Genomic DNA, 22,318 nt, shown 5'->3' on the forward strand with positions numbered 1-22,318 from the left:
AAAACAGTTCAACAAACCAAGTAGGGTAGATGGGTCACACCTATAACCTCAGCACTCTGGAGGCTGAGGTGGAAAGATTGGGGTCCTGACCCAAATCAAAGCACAAATAATTCCACAAAGAAACCCGGAAAAAAGACAGATGAAACAAATGTATCAAATTCTCCATAAATGCTTTAGATAAGTTGAAGGGCTCCAGCAGACCGGACCATGTGAACACCACGGCGCTGCACCCCAGCAATGACGAATTCTGCCTTTTACCTTTCTCCCCTTGCTAATCAGCCCTTAGATTAAACTAATCAAATGCCCAATCAGAACCTCCCAACACATCCTCACTCATTCACAGACTCCTCCCCCTTTGCCCTCCTTCATGCTAACACTTGCAAAGCCCTTTGCTGCTGTTTCTGATTCAGACCCAGCCACTCAGTCTCTTTGCCTTGCTCAATAAAGGATCTCAGCCTAATCCCAGCACTCAGGAGGCAGAGGCAGGCAGATCTCTGTGAGTTTGAGGCCAACCTGATCTACAAGAGCTAGTTCCAGGACAGGCTCCAAAGCTACAGAGAAACCCTGTCTCGAAAAAGCAGAAAAAATAAAAAGGATCTCTGTGCTTGGAAATCAGAGTTTGGGTGTGGTCTGAGCCTAAGCCGGGATCCAGAGGGGACACCCGGCAGTGCTTGGTGAGTAAGTGCAAACACTTCAGGAGACCACTGGCCCTTTCTAACAAAGCTGAACAAGTTAGTTGCTTATCCTACAGCCAAAAAATTGACCAGAATATCTGTACAACAATGTTCTCAGCAGCCCTGTTCCTAATGGTTAAAAACCAAAATCAAACCAAATGTCAACCAATATGACCACAGATAAACACATCCTCAGTGTCTGTGTAAAGGAATATACCACAAAAATGGCTTTTAAAAATCTGCTTCATACGACAGAAGGAAGCCTCCAGACCGTCTGCTGAACGGGAAAGGAATACACACAGAGAACATGCAGCATGACTCCACATACATAGATTTCCAAGACAGGAAAAACTAATCGATGAGAAACCATTCTAGTTGAACTGAAGGACAGGGAACACTCACTGGGCACGGGCTGGAAAGAGGAGGCCCAGCTTCCCGTGTAGCCCAAACTTCTAGTATTAAGACCCTGTGGGGGGAAAAAAAAGTCATACCAATCTTGAAATACAATTTCAAAGTTTCAAAACTTAAACCAAGTTTGACTAAAGGAGGTAATGGACCCGTGATCATTGCATAGAGAGCTCACGGGGCAGCGGATGATTTGAAAGCCTGCCAGCAGCACGCGCTGATGCTAAGAGATCCTGTGGGTGGGGTCACCATAAGTGAGATTACAGGGACACGCCTATTTAGATACCTGAGCTCAAGTGCACGTGCTGATGCAGCTGCTGTGAGTCAGCAGAAATGAGGAAGTTAGTCAAGCAGAATGGTGCCCACATCACCGGGGAGGCAAAAAGCGGAAGGGATGTGAATGAAACAATGATCCGCACCCACACGACTAAAGCCACACCACATTTTACGGGGGAGTGTGTTCCGTCTTGCAAAAATTTTATTTATGTGGTGTGTGTGTTGAGACTAGGTCTATGTAGACCAGGCTGGCCCTGAACTCACGTAGATCTGCCTGTCACTAGTAGACCAGGCTAGTCCTAAACTCACACAGATCTGCCTGCGTCTATGTAGACCAGGCTGGCCCTGAACTCACGTAGATCTGCCTTCCAGTTACAGGGATGGAAGGCATGGACCACCATGGCTCATAACTTGAATTATGTATTCCATCAAGGAACCAGAATACCATCCTCTTTACCTAGTCTCAATTTCTTCTTATTTTTTTAGTAATTTATTTTTATTTTATGTGCATTGGTGTTTTGCCTGCGTGTATATCTGTGTGAGGATGTTGGATCCCCTAGAACTAGAGTCACAGGTGGTTGTGAGCTGCCATGTGGATACTGGGAATTGAACCCAGGTCCTTTGGAAGAGCAGTCAGTGCTCTTAACCACTGGGCCACCTCTCCAGTCCCAGTCTCAATTTCTTATCTCTTAATATCTCTCTCCTTCCAAAATTCCCCAAAGAGAAAATTGAGAATGTACCTCAGTGGTACAACTGTTCAGCATGTACAAAGCCCTAAGTATCCTCCTCCGAAAACCAAGAGAATGTCACTGGCTGTAATGAGGTATTATTACGGCTTATGACGTGAAAAATAATGTCATGTATTTACTACACACGTTTCACTATCGCCAAAGTAAGTTATCTTCTTTTTAAAGGCCTGTAGTCTCCCTCCTTCATGATGCTGTCTTCACCACAGTAGGTTTCTCAATATATTGAAATGAGAATGGGTCAGGGCTTTTCACCTGAGTCCCCTGCATCCTGATGCTGCAGGGCTGACCCTGGTGAAGCAAGCTGGTCCAGGTTGTCACCTGAGTCCCCTGAATCCTGATGCTGCAGGGCTGACCCTGGTGAAGCGAGCTGGTCCAGGTTGTCACCTGAGTCCCCTGCATCCTGATGCTGCAGGGCTGACCCCGGTGAAGCGAGTTGGTCCAGGTTGCCGAGTACCAGGAGCTCAGGAGCACTCACGTCATCCCAGAAGCTGCTCCCTCCTCTTGATACTGTTCACCTCTGTCTCTAAGAAATTACAGATGGAAGGGCATACTGCTCCTAGAGGAGCCTTCTGGAAATGGAAGAGTCCAAGCAGTTGATATTCCTCTGAAGCTAATCTAAGCTCTGGAGCAAACAGAACTTGGAGGGAGACACGCTGGGAAACCATGCCTCTGACCTAGGAAAGCGAGGGAAGCTCCCTCACACTGCTCTGAAATGGGAAGGACCCTTCCTGAGGTTCCACCTGTCACCAGGCCATCCACACATCAATGGCTTCTTACCAGGCTAACACAAGCAAAGGCTTCTCTTTAGGCCCAAGACCATTGAGCTCTCCTCCTGGGCCCAGGAACCTCTCTCTCAACATAGGAGCATGCCTCATGCACCCCGCCTCCTCTGCACAGCCTGCTTTGGCATTGATTCCACTGCTTGCTTTATTTTTGGAGGGTGTCGGGGAGAGGGGTTAACCAAGAGCTTCAGAAAGGAAACAGAAGTGGGAAATGCCACAAACCTTTCAGAGAAAAGGAGAAAGAACTGAAGATCTTTGTGGCTTTCATGGAACAAGGGACCCACCTCCTACAGGTGACCCCACCACTATAGAAATAAACACAGCCCACAGAAGAATCTTCAGTTTTTCATAGATAATTTATATCCACCAAGACAATCAGGAACTCTAAATAAAAATAAATAAATAAATAAATAAAAAAAAAAACAAATGAAAACAGGGGCTGGAAAGGTAGCTCAGTGGTTAAGAATGCTTGCTGCTCTTCCAAAGGATCCAAGATCAGTTCCTGGCACCCAAGTAGCACACTATAACTCACAACTGCCTGTTAACTCCAGCTCCAGGGGCTCTGTCACCCTCTTCTGGCCTATGATGGCATCTGCACTCCTGTGCACATACCCACATATGGTCAGACAGACAGATACACACACACACACACACACACACACATAATTTCAAAACAAAATAAAGGTTTTAAATAATTGTGACGTAGGTACATATATGCATGGCAGTTCGAATGTTTGTGGGGCCAAGATACCAGATGCCCCTGGACCTGGAAGAAGCAATTCATACGCTGATCCTTCTCTCCAGACCTAGTTCTTTTTTAAAATGAGAAGAGTTACATTATTAGTTCACAATTTTCAACTGTCTAATGTACTAACCTGGCATGGTTTTCTGATCATTTTTAAATAATAAGGAGATTTTTCTTAAATACAATTTAATTATGTGATTTTGACTTAAGCCAACATTTTTGTTCCACCTCTTAGGAATATGAAGAAAAGTAAAGTTTACTTCCTCTAGTAATTAAACAACTTTAGTGAGACATCTTCATTTTCCTCTGGACTTGATAAACAGCCAACTCAAATCTTGCTAATTTCTGTTTTGCTGTGTGTACGGTTGAGTGCATGTGTGTGTGTGTGTGTGTGTGTGTGTGTGTGTGTGTGTGTGTGGTACATGAACATGAGTATGCACATATCCAGGCTCAGGCATGCAGAAGCCAGAGCAGAATGCCAGGCCAGGTGTCTTTCTTTATTGCTGTCCCTCTTGTTGCCTTGGGACAAGGTCTCTTTGAACCAGAAACTCCCCATTTCTCATTGGCTGACTAGCTATTGAGATGTCAGGATCTGCCTGTCTCTCGCAGCCCAAGTACTAGGGCTCAGGCAGGAACACAGCTCTAAACTGGCACGCTCTGAGGGCCTACTTATGCCCACCTATACAACCTTAGGTCTGTTTGCCTCTCCCTGCCGTAAACCAACACACCCTCATGCACAATTGAACTTTTCCTTCGTTTTCCTGGTTTAAAAATCATCTCCAGGGCTGGAGAGATGGCTCAGCGGTTAAGAGCACTGACTGTTCTTCCAGAGGACCTGGGTTCAATTCCCAGCAACCACATGGTGGCTCACAACCATCTGTAATGAGATCTGGCACCCTCTTCTGGCCTGCAGGCACACATGCAGTTGGAATATTGTATACATAATAAATAAATAAAATCTTTGGGGGCTGGAGAGATGGCTCAGAGGTTAAGAGCATTGCCTGCTCTTCCAAGGGTCCTGAGTTCAATTCCCAGCAACCACATGGTGGCTCACAACCATCTGTAATGGGGTCTGGTGCCCTCTTCTGGCCTACAGGCATACATGCAGACAGAATATTGTATACATAAATAAATAAATAAATATTTTAAAAAATAAAAAAAATCATCTCCACAGGCAGGTTCAACATCAATTTAATCCATCCAAAATGATTTCATCCCCTGAAGCACTTAGGAACTGTCTTTCTCAAATAATTGCATGTATACATTTGTGGAATTCGATGACACATTGCCTGGCTCTCATTAACATTTAGATGCTGGTAAACACCACCCCACATGGAAGCTAAGAATTATGTAAGGCCACGCCCAACATCACCACAGTACGGGCTAGACTACTAGGTGGAGACACGTGGCAGCTGTGGTTCTCAGTGAGACATGGGTCAAGCGGGTCTATCATTACATATTTGAGCCTTCGGGCCATGGAAGCCACCTTGGCATCTTTCTAGGTTCTAGTTTTGCCTTGCTTCCCACCAGTAGCTATCTGTTTTTCTTCTGCTGACATTTTGTAGCAAGGCTTTTCTGTCGTGTAACCAAGAATCATTGTCGAGAGTATCAGTAAAGACTCAAGGGTGGGGAGTCCTCTGGTCCAGAGAACAGAATGCCTGCCCTGGATACCTACCTAACCCTCCCCTGGGCCAGGTCAATGACCTAGGAAAGTGGGCTCCTCTAAACCACACTAAAGAGGCAGGAGCAATCATTTTAATGAGACTATCTTTTCCTTCCCTGAAATCCCAGCCCTACAGCCCAAGCAGTCCAGGTGCTTCTCAGTTCTGTCTGAGAAATGTACAGCTTTTCCTTTTTCCTTGTTTCCGTCTCTTTCTTCTAGAGACTAACCAGAGCCAAGCATGTTTCTCCTAACACTTTGGCTTCCTTGCTCCTTCTGTAAAGCCACCCCTACCCCTGCCATGTGCCTACTTGTCTGACATCCAAGCCGGCTTAAACAACCTATTTTTTCCTTTTTCTTTCCATTCTCCTCATCCAGGCAGCTGCTGAGACTTACAGATTATCTGCCCTGAGGGGCTTTGCTTTTAAACTCTAAAAAACTCTCCTGCTCCCATTAAAATCCATTCTTCTTTTATTAATAAAACTAAAAACCCGGAGAAGGGATCCCAAGGTCCCCTATATCATCACCCTTGGGTAAATTGGGTAAAATGAAGCTGCTCAGTCCAATGGTTCACTTATCAAAACCACCAATATTTATTTTAACTTTGTAGAGTGAGTACAGACCCCAGGGCCTGGTGCGGGTTAAGCATGTGTTTTATACTTAGCTGCACTCCCAGCCCCAAGATGGCTTTAAATTCTATTTGTTTTCTATATTGTTTAAAATCGGGATTATTTTAAAAGCGTCCAATCAACCTTGCTGTACTTTCAATTATGTCAAACTGATCAATATAACCTCAAGCAAAGAAACCAAGTGTGTGCCAAAACCAGGCTGGTACACCATCTACATGCTAGAACAAGTGCTCCATCAGGAATGCCAGCTCCAAATTAGCTAGCTGTGACATCTGTCTGCAGGACTGTGACATAAAGCTGAGGCTGCATCTTGTGACATCTGTCTGCCCGACTGTGACGTGAATGCTGAGGCTGTATCTTGGTTTAGTAACAGATCTCACCAGCTCGTTGTATCTCGAGGGTGATGGATGGTCAATTGGTGTGTTGACCCTGTTACTTAGGATGAAAAGACTCAAACGCTTAACTCCAATAAATGTACCTTCTTCTATCATCCTATTTTACATGGTTTGCATGTCTGTCAATAAACACACACACACACACACACACACACACACTTCTTTTTATCATTAAATGATTTTCTGCTGGTGTCCCTTGGTTTTCAAGGCCCAGATAAAACTGTTGTTCTAGGATAAATGGCTGTATAGCCATAAAATTCACACATTGAAATGTAATCCCCAATGTGAAGGTATTTAGAGATGGGACATTTGGAGGTCACTTAGGTCACAAGAGTGGAGTCCTTGAGAATGTCTCTCAGAGCTGGGAGATGCCAATCATGAGGACCTCAGCTGAGATCCCAAAGCTGGAGAGTACACAATTGTACCCCAGTGGAGATTGCTGGAGCTCACCAGCTGGCCACACTAGATGGTAGGTGACTAACTCAATGAGACCCTGCTCAAAAACAGTAAGATGGAGACAGCTGAGAAAGTTGTTTACTGTTGACCTTTAGCCTCCACATGCAACACACTCACGCACGCACACACACACACACACACACACACACACACAAGACCTCAGAGAAGTCCCTCATCCCTGCCACCTAAGGACGTAGCGAAAGACTCTTGTCTATAACCCTTGAACTGAACTGCCTAGCTTCTGGAAGTGTGAAAAATAAATCTCTGTTGCTTCTAAACCACCCAAATTATCATATTTTGTTATATAAGCCGAAATAGACTAAAACTCTTGCTAAGCTAAAAGTGTTAGACGTTTACTTTTGTATTGAAAACAACAACTGAGGAAAATCAGTCATTGTATGCTCTACGGAGGACATTTCTAAAACAATGACAATCATAAAATGTGAAGCTTTTTAACTCAAGTGAGTATTTCTTACTGAATTAGCCCTGTGTTTTGAAGCATGAAAGTCAGGGGTGGGGTGTAGACATTATAATCAGTTGTCAGCACCACAGAGAAACCAACAAGCACTTGAAAGAATAGGCAAGATTCCAATTTAGCAGCTCTCTCAACACTGCTTATTCTTACCCTGGATGACAGCCCACACTTGTATAAGTCAACTGTGCCCATTTATGCATAGATAACTCAGTTAATTAAGAAGTTCCACAAAAGGGAAACATGTTAGACTTCATGGTTTGGTGCCCACCCTCAGTGTCCTCAATTATAACATGAAAAAGAAATTGAGAGACAGGGTCTCGCTATGACTTCTGGCTAACCTGAAATTCACCATGTTGACCAAGCTAGCCTCGAACTCAGAGATCCCCTGAGAGTGCTGGGATTCAAGATATGCATGGCCATGCCCAGCTCAACGTTAAATATTTTTTTGAAACAGGATTTCTCTACGTAGCCCTGGCTGCCCTGGAACTCAGAGATCCGCCTGCCTCTGTTTTCCAAGAGCAGGAATTGAAGGCAGGGATTCAAAGTCGGACACCAGAGATTAAGAGTTCAATCTCACAACCACTTCAGGTGACCATATCGATCGGCTAGAGTAGGGATTCCCAAAATCAGTCCCTTCTCGGGTATAGCAGTTTGTAAGAATGACCGCCAAAACTCAAGATAATACTCTACTTGCCACCGCTGATAACAGAGGAACATTTTCAGGGATACACATGAACGCCTAGATGAAGAAACACACAGGGCAAGAGTCAGAAGGGTCTCAAGTATGGGCACCTCTGTCCTCTGCAATGGGACCTGCCTCCATCCCAGTGCCTGCATGTGTTTGGCGATCCAGGGGGCTCTTTGAACCCTGTTCGTTGGAGATTTCTGGAGGACTTGTTAGACAGGATTGATTAGTTAGAACATTAGCTACAAAGAATTACTATAACCCTTAGTTCTTGTGGTGGCGAATGAGAAATGTCTCCCGTGAGTTCAGGCATTTGAACAATTGGTCCCCAGTTGGTGGCTCTGTTCAGGAAAGTTTATGAAGTGCCACCTTGTTAGAGGAAGTATGTCACTGGGGCTGAGCTGGGTTGAAAGCCTTGCCCCCACCTTCCAGTTGGCTCTGCTTCAGGCTTGCTGTTCAAGGTCTGATCTCTCAGCTCCCTGCTCCTGCAGGCTTGCCACTCGCCATGGAGGACTCTCAGTCCTCTGAAACAGAAAACCCAAATAAACTCTTCTCTGAAAGTTGTCCTGGTCATGGGGGAACCAATACAGTCCCTAGGCCCTGGGGTTGAAGAAGGGTCATCAGCTCCATCCTGAAGCTATGCAGGAACTCCAGCCAGCAGCCACTCCACTTGTAAACCAAAAGATGCTGTGTGTCAGGCTTTACCAAGATTCTATACTAAGCATCAGGGAAGGGGTGAGGAAGGCAAATGACCATTTCTTGCTAGGTCACAGTGACAGTGGCAGAGAAGGTGTTATTTATAGGAGAGCCAGCTGGGTAAGAAGTAGGTGCTGACTGGGGATCCAGAAAAATGGCAGGATTCTGGGGGGAGGGGTCCTATGAAGGCTTCAGCAAGGGACAAATCCCGATTCCTTTTTTGGGTGGGGTGGTAGGAGAGGCTTCTGCACAGGACAAATCCCAACTCCTTTTGAGGCTGCCTTGCCTGGTGATGTGATCTCGATTGAGTTGCTTATCTTCCTCATTAGCAAGATGAGGGCTAATAAGACTTCTCTCACATAAATAATGTGCATAGTGTTGGGAGCAAAGATTTCAAATGATCAGTCTGGGAGTGGGGGCAGCAGACACACGGACATCCAGAACCTAATAAGCCAGAGACACACATCTCCACGCCACTTTAAAGTTAAGCAAATCCGTGGCTCTAGGATGAGACCCAGACAGCAATTCATTCTCACTGGGTTAAGACACAGTGGGGGCAGCATAACCTGCCTCTGCCATTCCTTGAGGAGCACACATCCGTGAATGCCAGTGTTCTCTGTTAACATGCTACGTGTACCGTCCGTACTACTACGTGTACTACGGCTCTACGCCTGGAGTGTGGAGCCTGCACTACAGGACCATTCACGAGCCCAGCAAGGGCCTGGAGATTTAAACACACAAAGACACATAGACAGAGACCCAGGTCATCCTTGAAAAAGGAATGCCCCCTTTATGGTGTACCAGAGCCGCTTATATAAGGATCCTTAACTGATAGCCACGCCCCAGCCGAACACACCAGAAACCACTCCTCTGCCATCAGGAACTCCTGAGGGTCTGTGCTCAGAGAAGCTGCAAACACAGGAAAACAAGTTGTTTTGCTCAAAGCAGCTGCAAGCATAACAAGCTGTTTACAGGAAACTCAGGGTCTGGGTCCATAGCCCCCAACAGCTACTCACATAGCCCCTCACATTGTCCTGTCACCCAAACCAGTCACTGAAAACTGGAAACCAAGTTCTGTTGGACACAAAAGTCAACCATGTCACTAATGGTGCATGCCGGTCGCTGAACGCACTATTGTGGTAGCCGACAATGGGGCGGACATGGGAGGGTCAGCTCCCGTGCCTGGTCGTCAGATGGGCGTGCCCCGCTGTCACCTAGAGGCATCACACAGGAATGCTGCTAAGCATCTCACAAGTGGGAAACTACTGTCCACAACAAAGGGTCACCCAGTCACCCTCATGGGGTCCCTGTCTAAACCACAGTGTGGTTCACAAGTCCCGCTCTAGTAAGACCTTTCTGTTAACAATGCCTATTCTCCTCGGCTTTAAATTCTAGACACTAACCAGGCTAAAGGAAAGCGAGTTTTAAATTCTAGACACTAAACAGGAAGGAAGGTGAGCTTTAAATTCTAGATACTAACCAGGAAGGAAGGTGAGCTTTAAATTCTAGACACTAACCAGGAAGGAAGGTGAGCTTTAAATTCTAGAAACTAGCCCAGCTAAAAAGGAAGGTGTATTTTGAAGGCAGTAAGCATCAAGTCGGACTCCTGGGACAAGTGCCAGGTTTCCATTCCTGTAGCTTCATTTGTCAGAATCATGATTCAAAGCTGAGAGCCAGGGAGTTGGTGTCCCAGCAAGGAAAGGAACGCACTCCCACACCCTGGCTGCAGGCTGCCAGGGAGTGAATGCAGGGCTTCATGCATGCTAGGCGAGCATTCTGCCAACTGAGCAACCTCCTCAGGCCCACCTTCAGCCACCTTTACAGCACAGCTAACATTAAATTCCTACCTTGCCACCTCCTTCCTAGAAGACGGCTCTCTTGCAGTATTTATCATTTCCATACGTCTATATTATATTTATCTGTAAATATTTACTTAAATATGGAGTATCCATACTCAATGGTAAATTTTAATGTGTGTGTGTGTGTGTGTGTGTGTGTGTGTGTGTGTGTGTGTGTGTGTTTATGCTGCTTGGGTTTAAACTCAGGGGCTCAAGCTGGCCATAGTTGTGTATGCCTTTAATCCCAGCACTCTGGAGGTGGAGGTAGAATGATCTACATAGTGAATTCCAAGACCACCAGGGCTATACAGAGAAACCTTATCTTGGAAAAAAATTAAAAAAAAAAAAAAAACCTCAAGGGTTCTTACATGCTAAGCATTCTGCCACCAACCACACACTCTCAGTGCCCATGGCAGGAAATCTTAAAGAAACGTGATCACAGTATATATTTTCTTTTCTCTTAACATTGAGTTTTATCTACTTTCTTCCCTCCGTCTAAGTCCAGCTAATTCGCTCCAGCTGCTATAGAGTACTGAAGCAAGACTTGAAAGTCAACGGGCCTGCTGTGAAAGGCATCATAGCCATGTTTGAGCTCATGGCACGCACCTGTGTCAGCTCACCTGGTGCAGCCACACTCAGAGTTTAGATAGGCTTGATGTCTTACGAGGCCGAGGCCGAGGCCGTGGGCCGTGAGCTAAAGAACAATCTTCAGCTGCACTCAGTAAGTAGATTCTGCTAGATACGTCAACTTGACACAAGATGAAGTCTTCCAGGAAGTTATGTCAACTTGACACATGACAGAGTCATCTGGGAAGGCAGAAAGAACCTCAGCCAAGAAAACGCTTCCATCACACTGGTCTATAGACAGGCATGTGGTACATTTTCTTGATTAGTGATTGAGGTGGGCATTCTGAGTGCTGTCACCTCTGGGCAAGTGGTCCTGGGTTTTATAAAAAGAAAGAAAGGAAGGAAGGAAGGAAGGAAGGAAGGAAGGAAGGAAGGAAGGAAGGAAGGAAGGAAGGAAAAGAAAAAAGAAAGGAAGGAGGAGAAAAGAAGAGGAAAAAAGAAGGAAAGGAAAGGAAAGGAAAGGAAAGGAAAGGAAAGGAAAGGAAAGGAAAGGAAAGGAAAGGAAAGGAAAGGAAAGGAAAAACAAAAACAAGCAGGCAGTGACCATAGTAACTCCATAGAGTTTCGGTCCCAGTTCCGGCCTCCACGTTCCTGCCTGACTTCCTGCCCTGAGTTCCTTTGATGATGGACTATGACACAGAAGCATGATGTAAAAGCACTTTCCTCCCCACACGGCTTCTACTCAGGGAGGTCCTCCCCACACGGCTTCTACTCAGGGAGGTCCTCCCCACATGGCTTCTACTCAGGGAGGTCCTCCCCACACGGCTTCTACTCGTGGAGGTCCTCCCCACACGGCTTCTACTCAGGGAGGTCCTCCCCACACGGCTTCTACTCAGGGAGGTTCTCCCCACACGGCTTCTACTCAGGGAGGTCCTCCCCACACAGCTTCTACTCATGGAGGTCCTCTCATCGCGGAGAACTAAACTAAGACACAGCTGCTGCCAAACTGTTCTCCAAGGTCCTTGGTTAAGTCTTTTATTGCACTTAAACGGAGACAGGAAGCTGTGGTTTTCAAACAAACAAGTAAACAACCAAACATTTGCCAGCTGCAGGTCAAAACTAAGATAGGAGACAGAGCTACGTACCTTGCGACATGCTGGCATTCTCAGGTAGAGGCAGGTTGGGGGTTCTAGGTCAACCTGAACTGGCTATACCAGAGCCTGTCTCAAAAAACAAAACAAAACCTTCCAAAAAAAAAGACAAAAAATAGGTAGCAATGTAACTTCTCTCAGAACCACTTACTTCTAAACTCCTTTTTACTTTCCTTGAATTACAAAATGTTAAAAAAAAAAAACTTCCACAAAACTTCCATATTTGCAATTAAAAGAACAACGAGGCAGGTGACTCTGTGAATTCAAGGCCAGCCTGGTCTACTTAGCAGGAGTTACATAGTAAAACAAAGAGGAAAGCTAGTAACCATTTTTGCTGAACCATGAGTGAATTTCAATTCACCCACATCAATTTTAAACAATGTTTCCAGTTGAGGGGTTGGAGAGATGGCTCAGAGGTTAGCAGCACTGGCCACTCTTCCTGGAAGACCTGAGTTCAATTCCCAGCAACCACATGGTGGCTCACAACCATCTGTAATGAGATCTGGTGCCCTCTTCTGCCTTGCAGGCATACGTGTAGACAGCATACTGTATACATAATTAAAAAATCTTTTTTAAAATAAATTTTTCGATTGAGGTAATATAAATATTGCTGTGTGTTAGTGGATATTAAGCTATGATTGGACCACGATGTGCTTTCTAGATAGCCAGACCTTTAGCACACACAAGTGCTGTGTCAGCTTTGCTCAGAGAAGCTTCTCTCTGCAGTGGCTACAAAGATTCATTCATAACTGGTCAAGGTACAGAGAATAATGGACAGCGATAAATGGGATGTCTTAATTATCCCCCTTCCTGGGCTCAGGACATATTGAGGAAGGAGGAGGAATAGGAAGTACATAAGAGCCAGAGGAAGGCAGGGGAAAAGAGAGGAGAGCTGACTCTGGGCATGACATGGCTTTGAACTCACAGTAGTTGTGATTACATGCACACAATCTCCCTGAGATTGGGACTGTCAAGGAAAGGAAGGAGCTCACAGAGCCTTACCCCTCCCTAATGGTTGGTGAGGAAGGGTGAGAAACTCCATAAACAACCCTAGTAAAACCCACTGAATCACTCACACACACACACACACACACACACACACACACACACACACAAAGACAAATGTAAAAGTGGGGTTAGTTGGGAAGAGGAAGGGTGTTAGCAGGAGTAAGGGGGTTGAGAAGTGGGGGGGAAGGGAAGAGGAGAAGGGGTAGAGGTTGAATTTGTGAATGTGACCGGAAAACATGTATATATGTATAGAAATGTCATAATAAAATCTGTAGTTACATATAGTCATTTATGCTAATAAAAATATTTTTATAAAAATAAGAAATTATACCTGGGTGGGTGGCTGTGGTACACACCTTTAATACACTCAGTAGGCAGAGGCAGGCAGATCTGAGTTCGAGACCAGCCTGATCCTCAGAGCGAGTTCCAAGACAGCCAGGGTTACACAGAGAAACCCTGAGTCTGGGGGTGTAGGGGAGAAGAGATCATGATGGGCCAAGCACAACTGATCCCACCTGCAGCCTGAGATAAAAGACTTAGGAATGTGAGACAAGCTTGTACCAATCTGCGTTCCAGACCAGACAGGGCTGTAGAGTTAAACCCGTGTCTTAGTCACTACTCCATTGCTGTGACCAAGGCAACTCACAGAGCAAAGAGTTCACTGGGAACTCACAGTTCCAAAGGGTGAGAGTCTGTGATCATCATGGATGGGAGGAAGGCAACAGGAAGGCAAGGATGGCTCAGGAGCAGCAGCTGGGAGCTCATGTCTTGAGACACAAGCAGGAAGCAGGAAGAAAGACACTAGAATGACTTGGGCTTTTAAAACCTCAAAGCCTGTCCCCCGTGACACACCTTCTCCAACAAGGCCACACCTCCTAATCCTTCCCAAACAGTTCCACTGATTGGGAATCAAGAATTCAAACATATGAGCTTATGGCAGCTGTTCTGATTTAAACCACCACACCCTGTCTTCAAAACTAGCCAAACAGGAGCTGGAAAGAGAGCTCAGAGGTTAAGAGGACTCTGTTAAATGTACTGCACTCCATGCTTTAGGGTGGTAAGGACTGGGTGTGTATTCCGTGAGTTTAAACCAAGATAATAAATAGTACTTACAGCAATCTACCCAACTTAGACTGACTATAGGACTAAGGAATAGCACAATGGTACAACACTTAACTCACATACATGAGATCTGAGTTTGATCATTAGGACCACAAGGGAAAAAAAGAACAGACTTTCAAAGACAACTTAATAACTTTCCCAGGACCAAGGCCGAATGACTGCGCCACATCTCCGCGCACCCCAGTTCCACGTACAGTGCTGGCCCTGTCCGACTCACTCTCAGATCAGTGCCAATGTTCCTGCCAGCTGACTCTGAGCTGGAAACCATCCTGCAGTCCCTGCATCATACGCTTACACTCAATTCACCTGCTGCCCCTAAAATTTCACAGCCAAAATGACCAGTTCAAGCCTAACATTGTACTGGAATCAATCAAGGACCCAAAGAGTGTGGCCAGCCACTCTTCTGGGTGTCCAAGCAAGGCAGCACACACTTTTAACCCCAGCACTCAGAAGGCAGAGACAAATGAATCTCTGAGGCCAGTCTGATCTACATAGAGAGTTCCAAGCCATCCAGGGCTACACAGAGAGACCCTATCTTTATATTAAAAAAATAATAAGTTTTCCTAAGTCCTAAAAGTCTTGTACTATTTATAACAAGTTTAAATGAAAGTTATTAAGATCTCAGTCTGAGGCAGAAGCAGATGGATCTTTGTGAGTTCAAGGCCAGCTTGGTCTACAAGAGCTAGTTCCAGGACAGCAAGGGCTGTTACACTGAGAAACCCTGTCGGGGGGAGGGGGGCCAATGTAGGAGCCATTAGCATTCCTTCCCTGTCTTTCCCTTCCTCCTCACATGGCTGTAATGAGTACATGTGAAGGTGGTACCCAGGAAGGATGAGAGTAAGGGAGTAATTATAGTCCCACCAACTGAGTGCCAGTTACTTGAAGGGGTTAACCCCCACCTATATATTAACAATGAGAGAAAGGCCTCTAATCTCAAAAAGATGCAGGCAAGGGAAGACCCTGCTCATGAATGTATCCTGAGCCCAACAACACCACCATCTTCTACAGTCGGCACAGGAGAATGAGCGTGGCTAAAGACAGGAAAATAGACTTCTCCGTGATGATGCTACTTTCCTAGGTTTGCTTGCAGATGGCTTATATAGTGAGAGCACAGAAGAAATAAAACACGAAAGGCACATAACTGGTAGAGAGACCTGATGTGTTATAAAATATATGTGTGTTTCACTAATAGCAGCAGAAAGGATCTGAGTGAGCAGACTCATCTACGGGAGCAGACTCTGCATGAGCGTGCAAAAGATAAGTAGTTCCTACCCCTCCCTAGCCAATCTGTGCCTCACGGGTCTTCCAAATGTATTATTGGGACTGTAGAATTCAGAGGCATGTCAGAAATCACACTGCCCAAGGCCCCAGGCCTCCCAGTGACCCTTGCCTGAGCTGGATGGCTCCACACTGACTTGTGCTTCTGTTGGCTCCGGTACAGAGACATGATGCCCCATGGATGGATGATTGCACCAGCCAGGCACACAAATGCTCAGTGTGTTTCATCACCCTCTACTGTCTGTCTAGGATTGTGACACCGTTTCCCTAATGACTCCAAACACTGGGTGGATCAACAGGGCACGGCCCCAAGCCCGGGCTTCCTAAACATAGAATCAGATGTGGGGCAGAGGTGAACAGCATACAGTCATGATTTACGTGGAGTAATGCACACAAATGAACACAGAACACATCATAATTCCTCTTACATCATCTCTTGTGTGTTCATCTATGTGTACCTGTCGCAGGGGCCTGAGGATGACTGTCTCCCAACAGGCTCCACACTTTAACGAGCTTAGGACCCTGTGCCAACCTTAGATGTTGCAGAGGGTCCATAACTTAGAGATTTTATTCCAATTTCACCGGCTAAAGGACAGCCTCTCTGGATTAAATGCAGTAAATGTCATAGGTGCTAGCCATACTCTAAATGATGTGTTTTCTCCCACTCTTTCCTTCGAGGGTCCCGCATATCCTGTGTAACCCAAGCTGGTCTCAAACTCCAGTCATGGATGATCTTGACCAGCCTCTACCATCCTGAGTGCCTGGCATTACAAGTGTGCACCACTTCTCTTAGCTCGTGTGGCACTGGGATCGAAGTGTGGGCTTCAGGTATGCCAGACAAGCAATCTACCGACTAATAGCCACAGCTCCAAACAGCATACAGTTCTACAGTTCCTCATCCACAACCCTTCAGATGATAAACTTCTTCTTATAAAGTACCTGATCACTTGACCAGTTTTAACACGAAAGCAGAGGGCCAAGATTTTTCTACATTTTTTATTATGTTTAGGAAAAAACTGTAACTGGAAACTAGGGTAAGTCATGCAAACTGAGTGAGAATTTAAAGTCCTGTAAAAACTTGGTGGCAGCATCTGGAACCACTGCCCAGGTCAAGTCTAAGACGTCTACGATGCTGGAATGTAGAGGACATCGTGTACCCATCAGGGCAGAGAGCAGGAGACCCAACAGACCCTCCAAACCCTTACTACTGTCTCCTGTGTATGCAGAACTGGCCCCAAAACCCAGAAGCTATGCACGCATGGCAAATACCTCCAGCAGCCAGGGGGGAAGTAGGGAATGAAGACACACTTGCACTATGTTCTGGTTGGCCCACTGAATGCAGCGGAAGAGGGTGTGCACTGGACATGACAGGACACCCCCTGAACTTCTTGTGGGCCTTGTTAACTAACCTTGGTGGCAACACCAGCGAGGGGACAAAACTCTGCTCCTTAGTTAGAGACAGCCAGCTCGGCCCTCTGGGAATCCCCCACGTTACAGATAGCAACGCTAGATGGACCACTCCATCAGAGAGGCTACAGGGCAGACAAGGACCACTGCGGGACTCTGAAAAGTTTAGCCTTTGATTAATCTAATGATTTATTTCTTCCTTACTGTTTAGTCACTAATCCTATAAAATTTTACTTCCTATGAACGTAATGTCTGAAATGATTATCCGAGTTCTTACTCCAACTAAAACTGATTCTTTAAGCACGTAAGTAAACAAGGGCTGGTTTTAACTTGCTTCTACCAGAAGCTAACAGGTATCATAGATTGTATGGGAAAAAGAAGTCTGAAGTCAAGTAACCCTAGGAAAGCATTACATTTAATAGAAAAAAAACTCTGTCTCTCATGTGCACTCTCATTTTTCCAGTTTTTAAAAACAAGGTCTTAGTAACATAGTTCAAGTTGACTTTGGATCAGCTATGTAGCCCAGGCTGCTATCAAACACACGGTCCTACCTCAGCCTCCAGGGCTGGGATTACAGACACATACCACCATGTTCCACCAACATGCTCTTTACTATGGAACTTTTCTAGACCTTTGTCACCACACAATAGTGCTCTTCCAGAGGAAGGGACAGTATATAATGCCTCTAAACTTTTCCCTGGAGGATCTGATGCTGTTGTTCCTGGAGTTTCGGGGTGCTGTTGGAGACTGGTCCTAGAGCTTCATGCATGTGAAGTATATACTCTACCAGTGAGATACAGTCCTTCCCCAGACAAGAGTTGTGATGGTTTTCTTTAATTTCTTTATTATTTATCTGAATTATTTCTCATTGTGTGTCTGTATGCAGTGTGTGTGCGTGGGTGCAGGTGCCTGAGGCAGTCGGAGGTATCAGATCTCCCTAGAGCTGGAGTCGCTGGTGTGAACAACCCAGCGTGGGTGCTGGGTGCTGCGTTTGGGTCATTATTTGTTCTTGCCCACCGAGCCATCCGTCCAGCCTACAGCTTTATCGCAGCATTCCCAATCAGCCTTCAGCAGTAAGATGTATCTAAAGATGATACTTTGAGAACATCTGGTTAAAAGTAAGAATGAAGGCCTGATAAAACCTCAGCGTCCAAGTTCTAACTTCCAAGTATTCTGATCGATTGGTCTCGGCTATGGTTTGGATGAGTCTCTGTTCTGCGATGGCTTAAGTGTAAATCTCAAAGGTTCCCATGTCAGGGGATTGGTCCTCAGTGTGGCAAGCTTAAGTACTTAAGACTTTTATGAGGTGGGCTCTTGAATGAGTCCCTAGGTCATCAGGGAAGAGACTAAGGTTCTGCTTCGGCAGTCTAGTGATAGTACTTGTAGGTATGAGTGGTTAAAGCTTGAGACAGACCCCTGAGTCACTGTCTGCTTCTGGCTCACAGTGGGAGGGGCTTCCTCCTACCACCTGGGCTCCACCATCCTGTGGGAGATCCTCAGGGAGCCGAGAGCAGCATCCTGCTCCTGCACCTGAGCAGAGTAGTCCACCCCGTGACTTGTTATAGTGATTTAAAAAAAAAATGACGAACAGCCAGGCAATGGTAGTGCATGCCTTTATTATTCCCAGCACTCGGGAGGTAGAGGCAGGCAGATCTCTGTGAGTTCCAGGCCAGCCTGGTCTACAGAGCGAGTTCCAGGACAGTCAAGACTACAGTCCAGGCTACACAGAGAAACCCTGTCTCGAAAAAACAAACAAAAAAAAGTGACGAACAGCTCTCATCCCGCCCTCTTGAAAAAAATTAGTCAGTTGCAAAATTAAGATATAAATGATCAAAGTAAAACAAAGAATTTACTGATGCCATCAAAACATACACACAGCAAAGTCAGAGGACAAGTCAAAAGACTAAGATGAAAAAAATAATTACCATGCCAGGTGGTGGTGGCACACACCTCTAATCCCAAGATTTGGGAGGCAGAGTTAGCCTGATCTCTGAGTTAGAGGCCAGCCTGGTCTACAGAGAGAGAGTTCCAGGACAGCCAGGGCTACACAGAGAAACCCTAAACCAAAATGGAAAAAATAATTACTGATGTTTTCAAGCTAACAAAATTTTCAATGTAAAGATTAGAAAACTCAACAGTAATATATGTATAAAACATAGAAATTCTATTGTGAAGTACTGAGTAATTAAGACAGCCATATAATCTACAGCAACTGGAAAATGTACCAGAGACAACAATAATTCCCCCGCCAAAACAAGCATACACAAAACCAAATAAACAAGTAGTAAGTACGCAGATTGAACCCCACTATGTCCTTGATTATATGCAAATGAGCTGAATACCCCTGTTAGCTTGGAGCGGCGAAAGTACTCGTTGCCTGTCCGTGTTTCAGCTAATTGCTGACTACATCTTTAAAGCTATGAGTATCCTCTTCAAATGCAGGCCTTGGAAATAAAATAATATATGGAAGAACACATAGAGGAGCTAACACATACCGCCCAGCCCTCCTGATAACAACTCTATCAAAACCCAGGCAGCTGCTCTACTACATCACAGACAAACTCTGAATAGCCTCAGGCCTATAGAAGTAGCAGCACCAACTACAGCCTGAGCACTCTAAACCCATTCAGTTCGTGTAGTTAAACAGTCAGATTAGAAGGCAAGACTTACCCACAGAAGCGGAGCTTTTCAGAACTGACTCCTTTGGAGCTCCCTTTTCAATTCGCAATGTGGCCCACTGTTCAAAACAAGAAGCATTCATTGAAACTCTTCCATAGACACTTGCAAACACAGAAACATACAGAAGTGACGTTGAAAACTAAGGCTGGGCACCGTCTGAATTAGGGAGACGCCCCAGGGAATCTCTGAGATGCACTCTTGCTAGGGTGAAGGCTAAAGTTATGGTTTAAGTTTAAATCACTCTGGCTTAAGAGATCCAGAAAACAAAAAAGCCTCTGGCCTGTAAGCCCCGCTTGCCCAAGGACAGAGTACTGACTCCCTGGAGAGCTGGGGCTGCTGTCTACATAAGATGTCAAGCCCTGCGTTTTCACGTCTGTAACAAGGTTGGCTGCCCCTGCTGCACAGGATATGCTTGATCACACTTGGCAGGAGGAACACAGTCAGGACGCTCATCAGGATGTATACTCATCCCAGAGTGGAGCAAGGTGAGAGACCGTGCCTTCTAGGGTTCCACAAACACAGGACTAACTCTCGGCCATTCTCTGGGAATCCCAGGTATGAACCTGGCCAGTATTTAATAAAGTTTGCCTCAAATTCAGCTCAGCATGCGGTAGTGGTCTTATGTTCACCCAGTGGATTAACACAGTTCTTCTTTGTGCACTTAGAGCTGTCACTGACCATGTCCTACTTCCTGAGGAAGCTGTGAACCATGCGGGGCAAAAAAATAGGCTATGGTTTCAACAATGTCTGGTTGGAAAAGAAGACCCACCAAATCCCAAACCAACCCCAGGGGGCGGGGCAAAGTATGTGAGTCTTTAGATGCTGTGTTGAAAAACACCTACTTGCACTTTTTTTTTTTTTTTTTTTTTTTTTTTTTTTTTTGGATTTTCGAGACAGGGTTTCTCTGTATCTTTGGAGCCTGTCCTGGAACTAGTTCTTGCACACCAGGCTGGCCTCGAACTCACAGAGATCCACCTGCCTCTGCCCCCCTCCCGCCAGGCCCAATGCTGGGATTAAAGGCGTGAGCCACCAAACTGGGCTTCCAAGATGTTTTTAATGACCACTTTAGCTCTTTTGTTTCAGCCACCAAAAGTCAGTGTCCTCTAAGTTCCCATCAGAAGGGTCCTGTGCTAATAGGATAACACAGTGGGTGGGGCAGCACATTTCCTGCAAGGTCGTGAATGCCCATCATTGCACTAAAGATCCTACGGTAGGTTTTTCATAAAAATAGCCAAGAATGACCTTGGATTTAAAAAGCACAACAAACAAAAACCAGAAACTAAACTACTAAAGTCAGTGCCTGGAGCAGTCTAGGCAGGCACTTTACTGCTGATCCCACCCCAGTCCTTGGGCACAGGACTTTCCCGCCTCCACCTCCCCTTGTGATGAAGATGACAATCCACACCTGGTTTATGCAAGCCTGGAGATTAAATCCAGAGCTTCACACCCGCAAGGCAAGCATTCTCCCACCTGAGCTACAGTCTGCCCTCTCTTCATGCATTTCTAGTATTATTACCACCATAACTTAAAAGGCGCAAGTGGATTTTATTTTTCAGATAGATAGATAGATAGATAGATAGATAGATAGATAGATAGATAGATGATAGATAGATAGATGATAGATTGATAGATAGATAGATAGATAGATAGATAGATGATAGATAGATAGGTGATAGATAGATAGATAGATAGATAGATAGATAGATAGATAGATGATCGCTAGATAGCTCGCTCGCTGCTCGCTCGCTCGCTGCTCGCTAGCTGCTTCTCTATCGACTCGCTCGCTCGCTGCTCGCTCGTGCTCGCTCCTCGCTCGCTCGCTCGCTCGCTCGCTCGCATGCGCTCGGTGCTCGCTCCCTCGCTCGCTCGCTGTCGCTCGCTCGCCCGCTGCTCGCTCCTGCTGCTCGCTCGCTCAGCTCGCTCGCTGCTCGCTCCTCGCTCGCTCGCTAGCTGCTCGCGCTCGCCTCCTCGCTCGCCTCTCTCGCTCGCTCGGGGCTCGCCTCGATCGCTCGCTTGGCTGCTCGCTCGCCTGCCTCAGCTCTCTCGCTCGCTCGCTCGCTCGCTCGCTCGCTCGCTCGCTCGCTGCTCTCTCGCTTCTAGCTCGCTCTCCTCTCGCTCGCTCTTGACTCGCTGCTAGAGTATACACAACTCATGTACGATGGTAGGTGACACACCTATACATGCATCAATAATAGTGAAATGACACACAGATGATAGATTGATAAACAGATAGATGATGCATAGATGATAGAGAGACAGACAGAAACATAGATAAATAGGTTTATTTTTAAAACCAATTACAATGATATCTACAGTCCAGATACTAATATCTGGGTTTTTTCTTTCTGAATCAGGATTTCTTTGTGTAGCTCTAGCTGTCCTGGATCTCACTCTGTGGACCAGGCGCTGGCATCGAACTCAGATTGGCCTACCTCTGCCTCCCAGTGCTAAAATTAAAGGCGTGCGCCACCACACCCAGCCTAGACACTAAAGTCTAAACTGACTATCTGAAAGGAATGGGAAAGGGCAAAGTAAGAGTTAAAATGCACTGTGATAATTATAATCATATATAAGCACACGTTAAGGAATGAAAAGACAGATTTATTAATGTACAGAAAGAAACTTGAAAGGCTCAGATATC

General features: G+C 45.7%; 1 protein-coding gene across 2 annotated transcripts in view; it reads right to left on the reverse strand.

Moving 5' to 3' along the window:
* The window catches only part of Gpat3 (glycerol-3-phosphate acyltransferase 3), a 55,564-nt gene that overhangs the window by 23,070 nt on the left and 10,176 nt on the right, over positions 1–22,318 (reverse strand). For both annotated transcript variants that reach the window (XM_038330196.1, XM_038330187.1), the window contains one exon: positions 19,669–19,735. In XM_038330196.1, coding sequence (XP_038186124.1) covers positions 19,669–19,735 — 67 coding nt within the window. The remainder of the gene's footprint in view (positions 1–19,668; positions 19,736–22,318) is intronic.

The sequence above is a fragment of the Arvicola amphibius genome, chromosome 1 (assembly GCF_903992535.2).
Source record: "Arvicola amphibius chromosome 1, mArvAmp1.2, whole genome shotgun sequence".
NCBI classification, from domain to species: Eukaryota; Metazoa; Chordata; class Mammalia; order Rodentia; family Cricetidae; genus Arvicola; species Arvicola amphibius.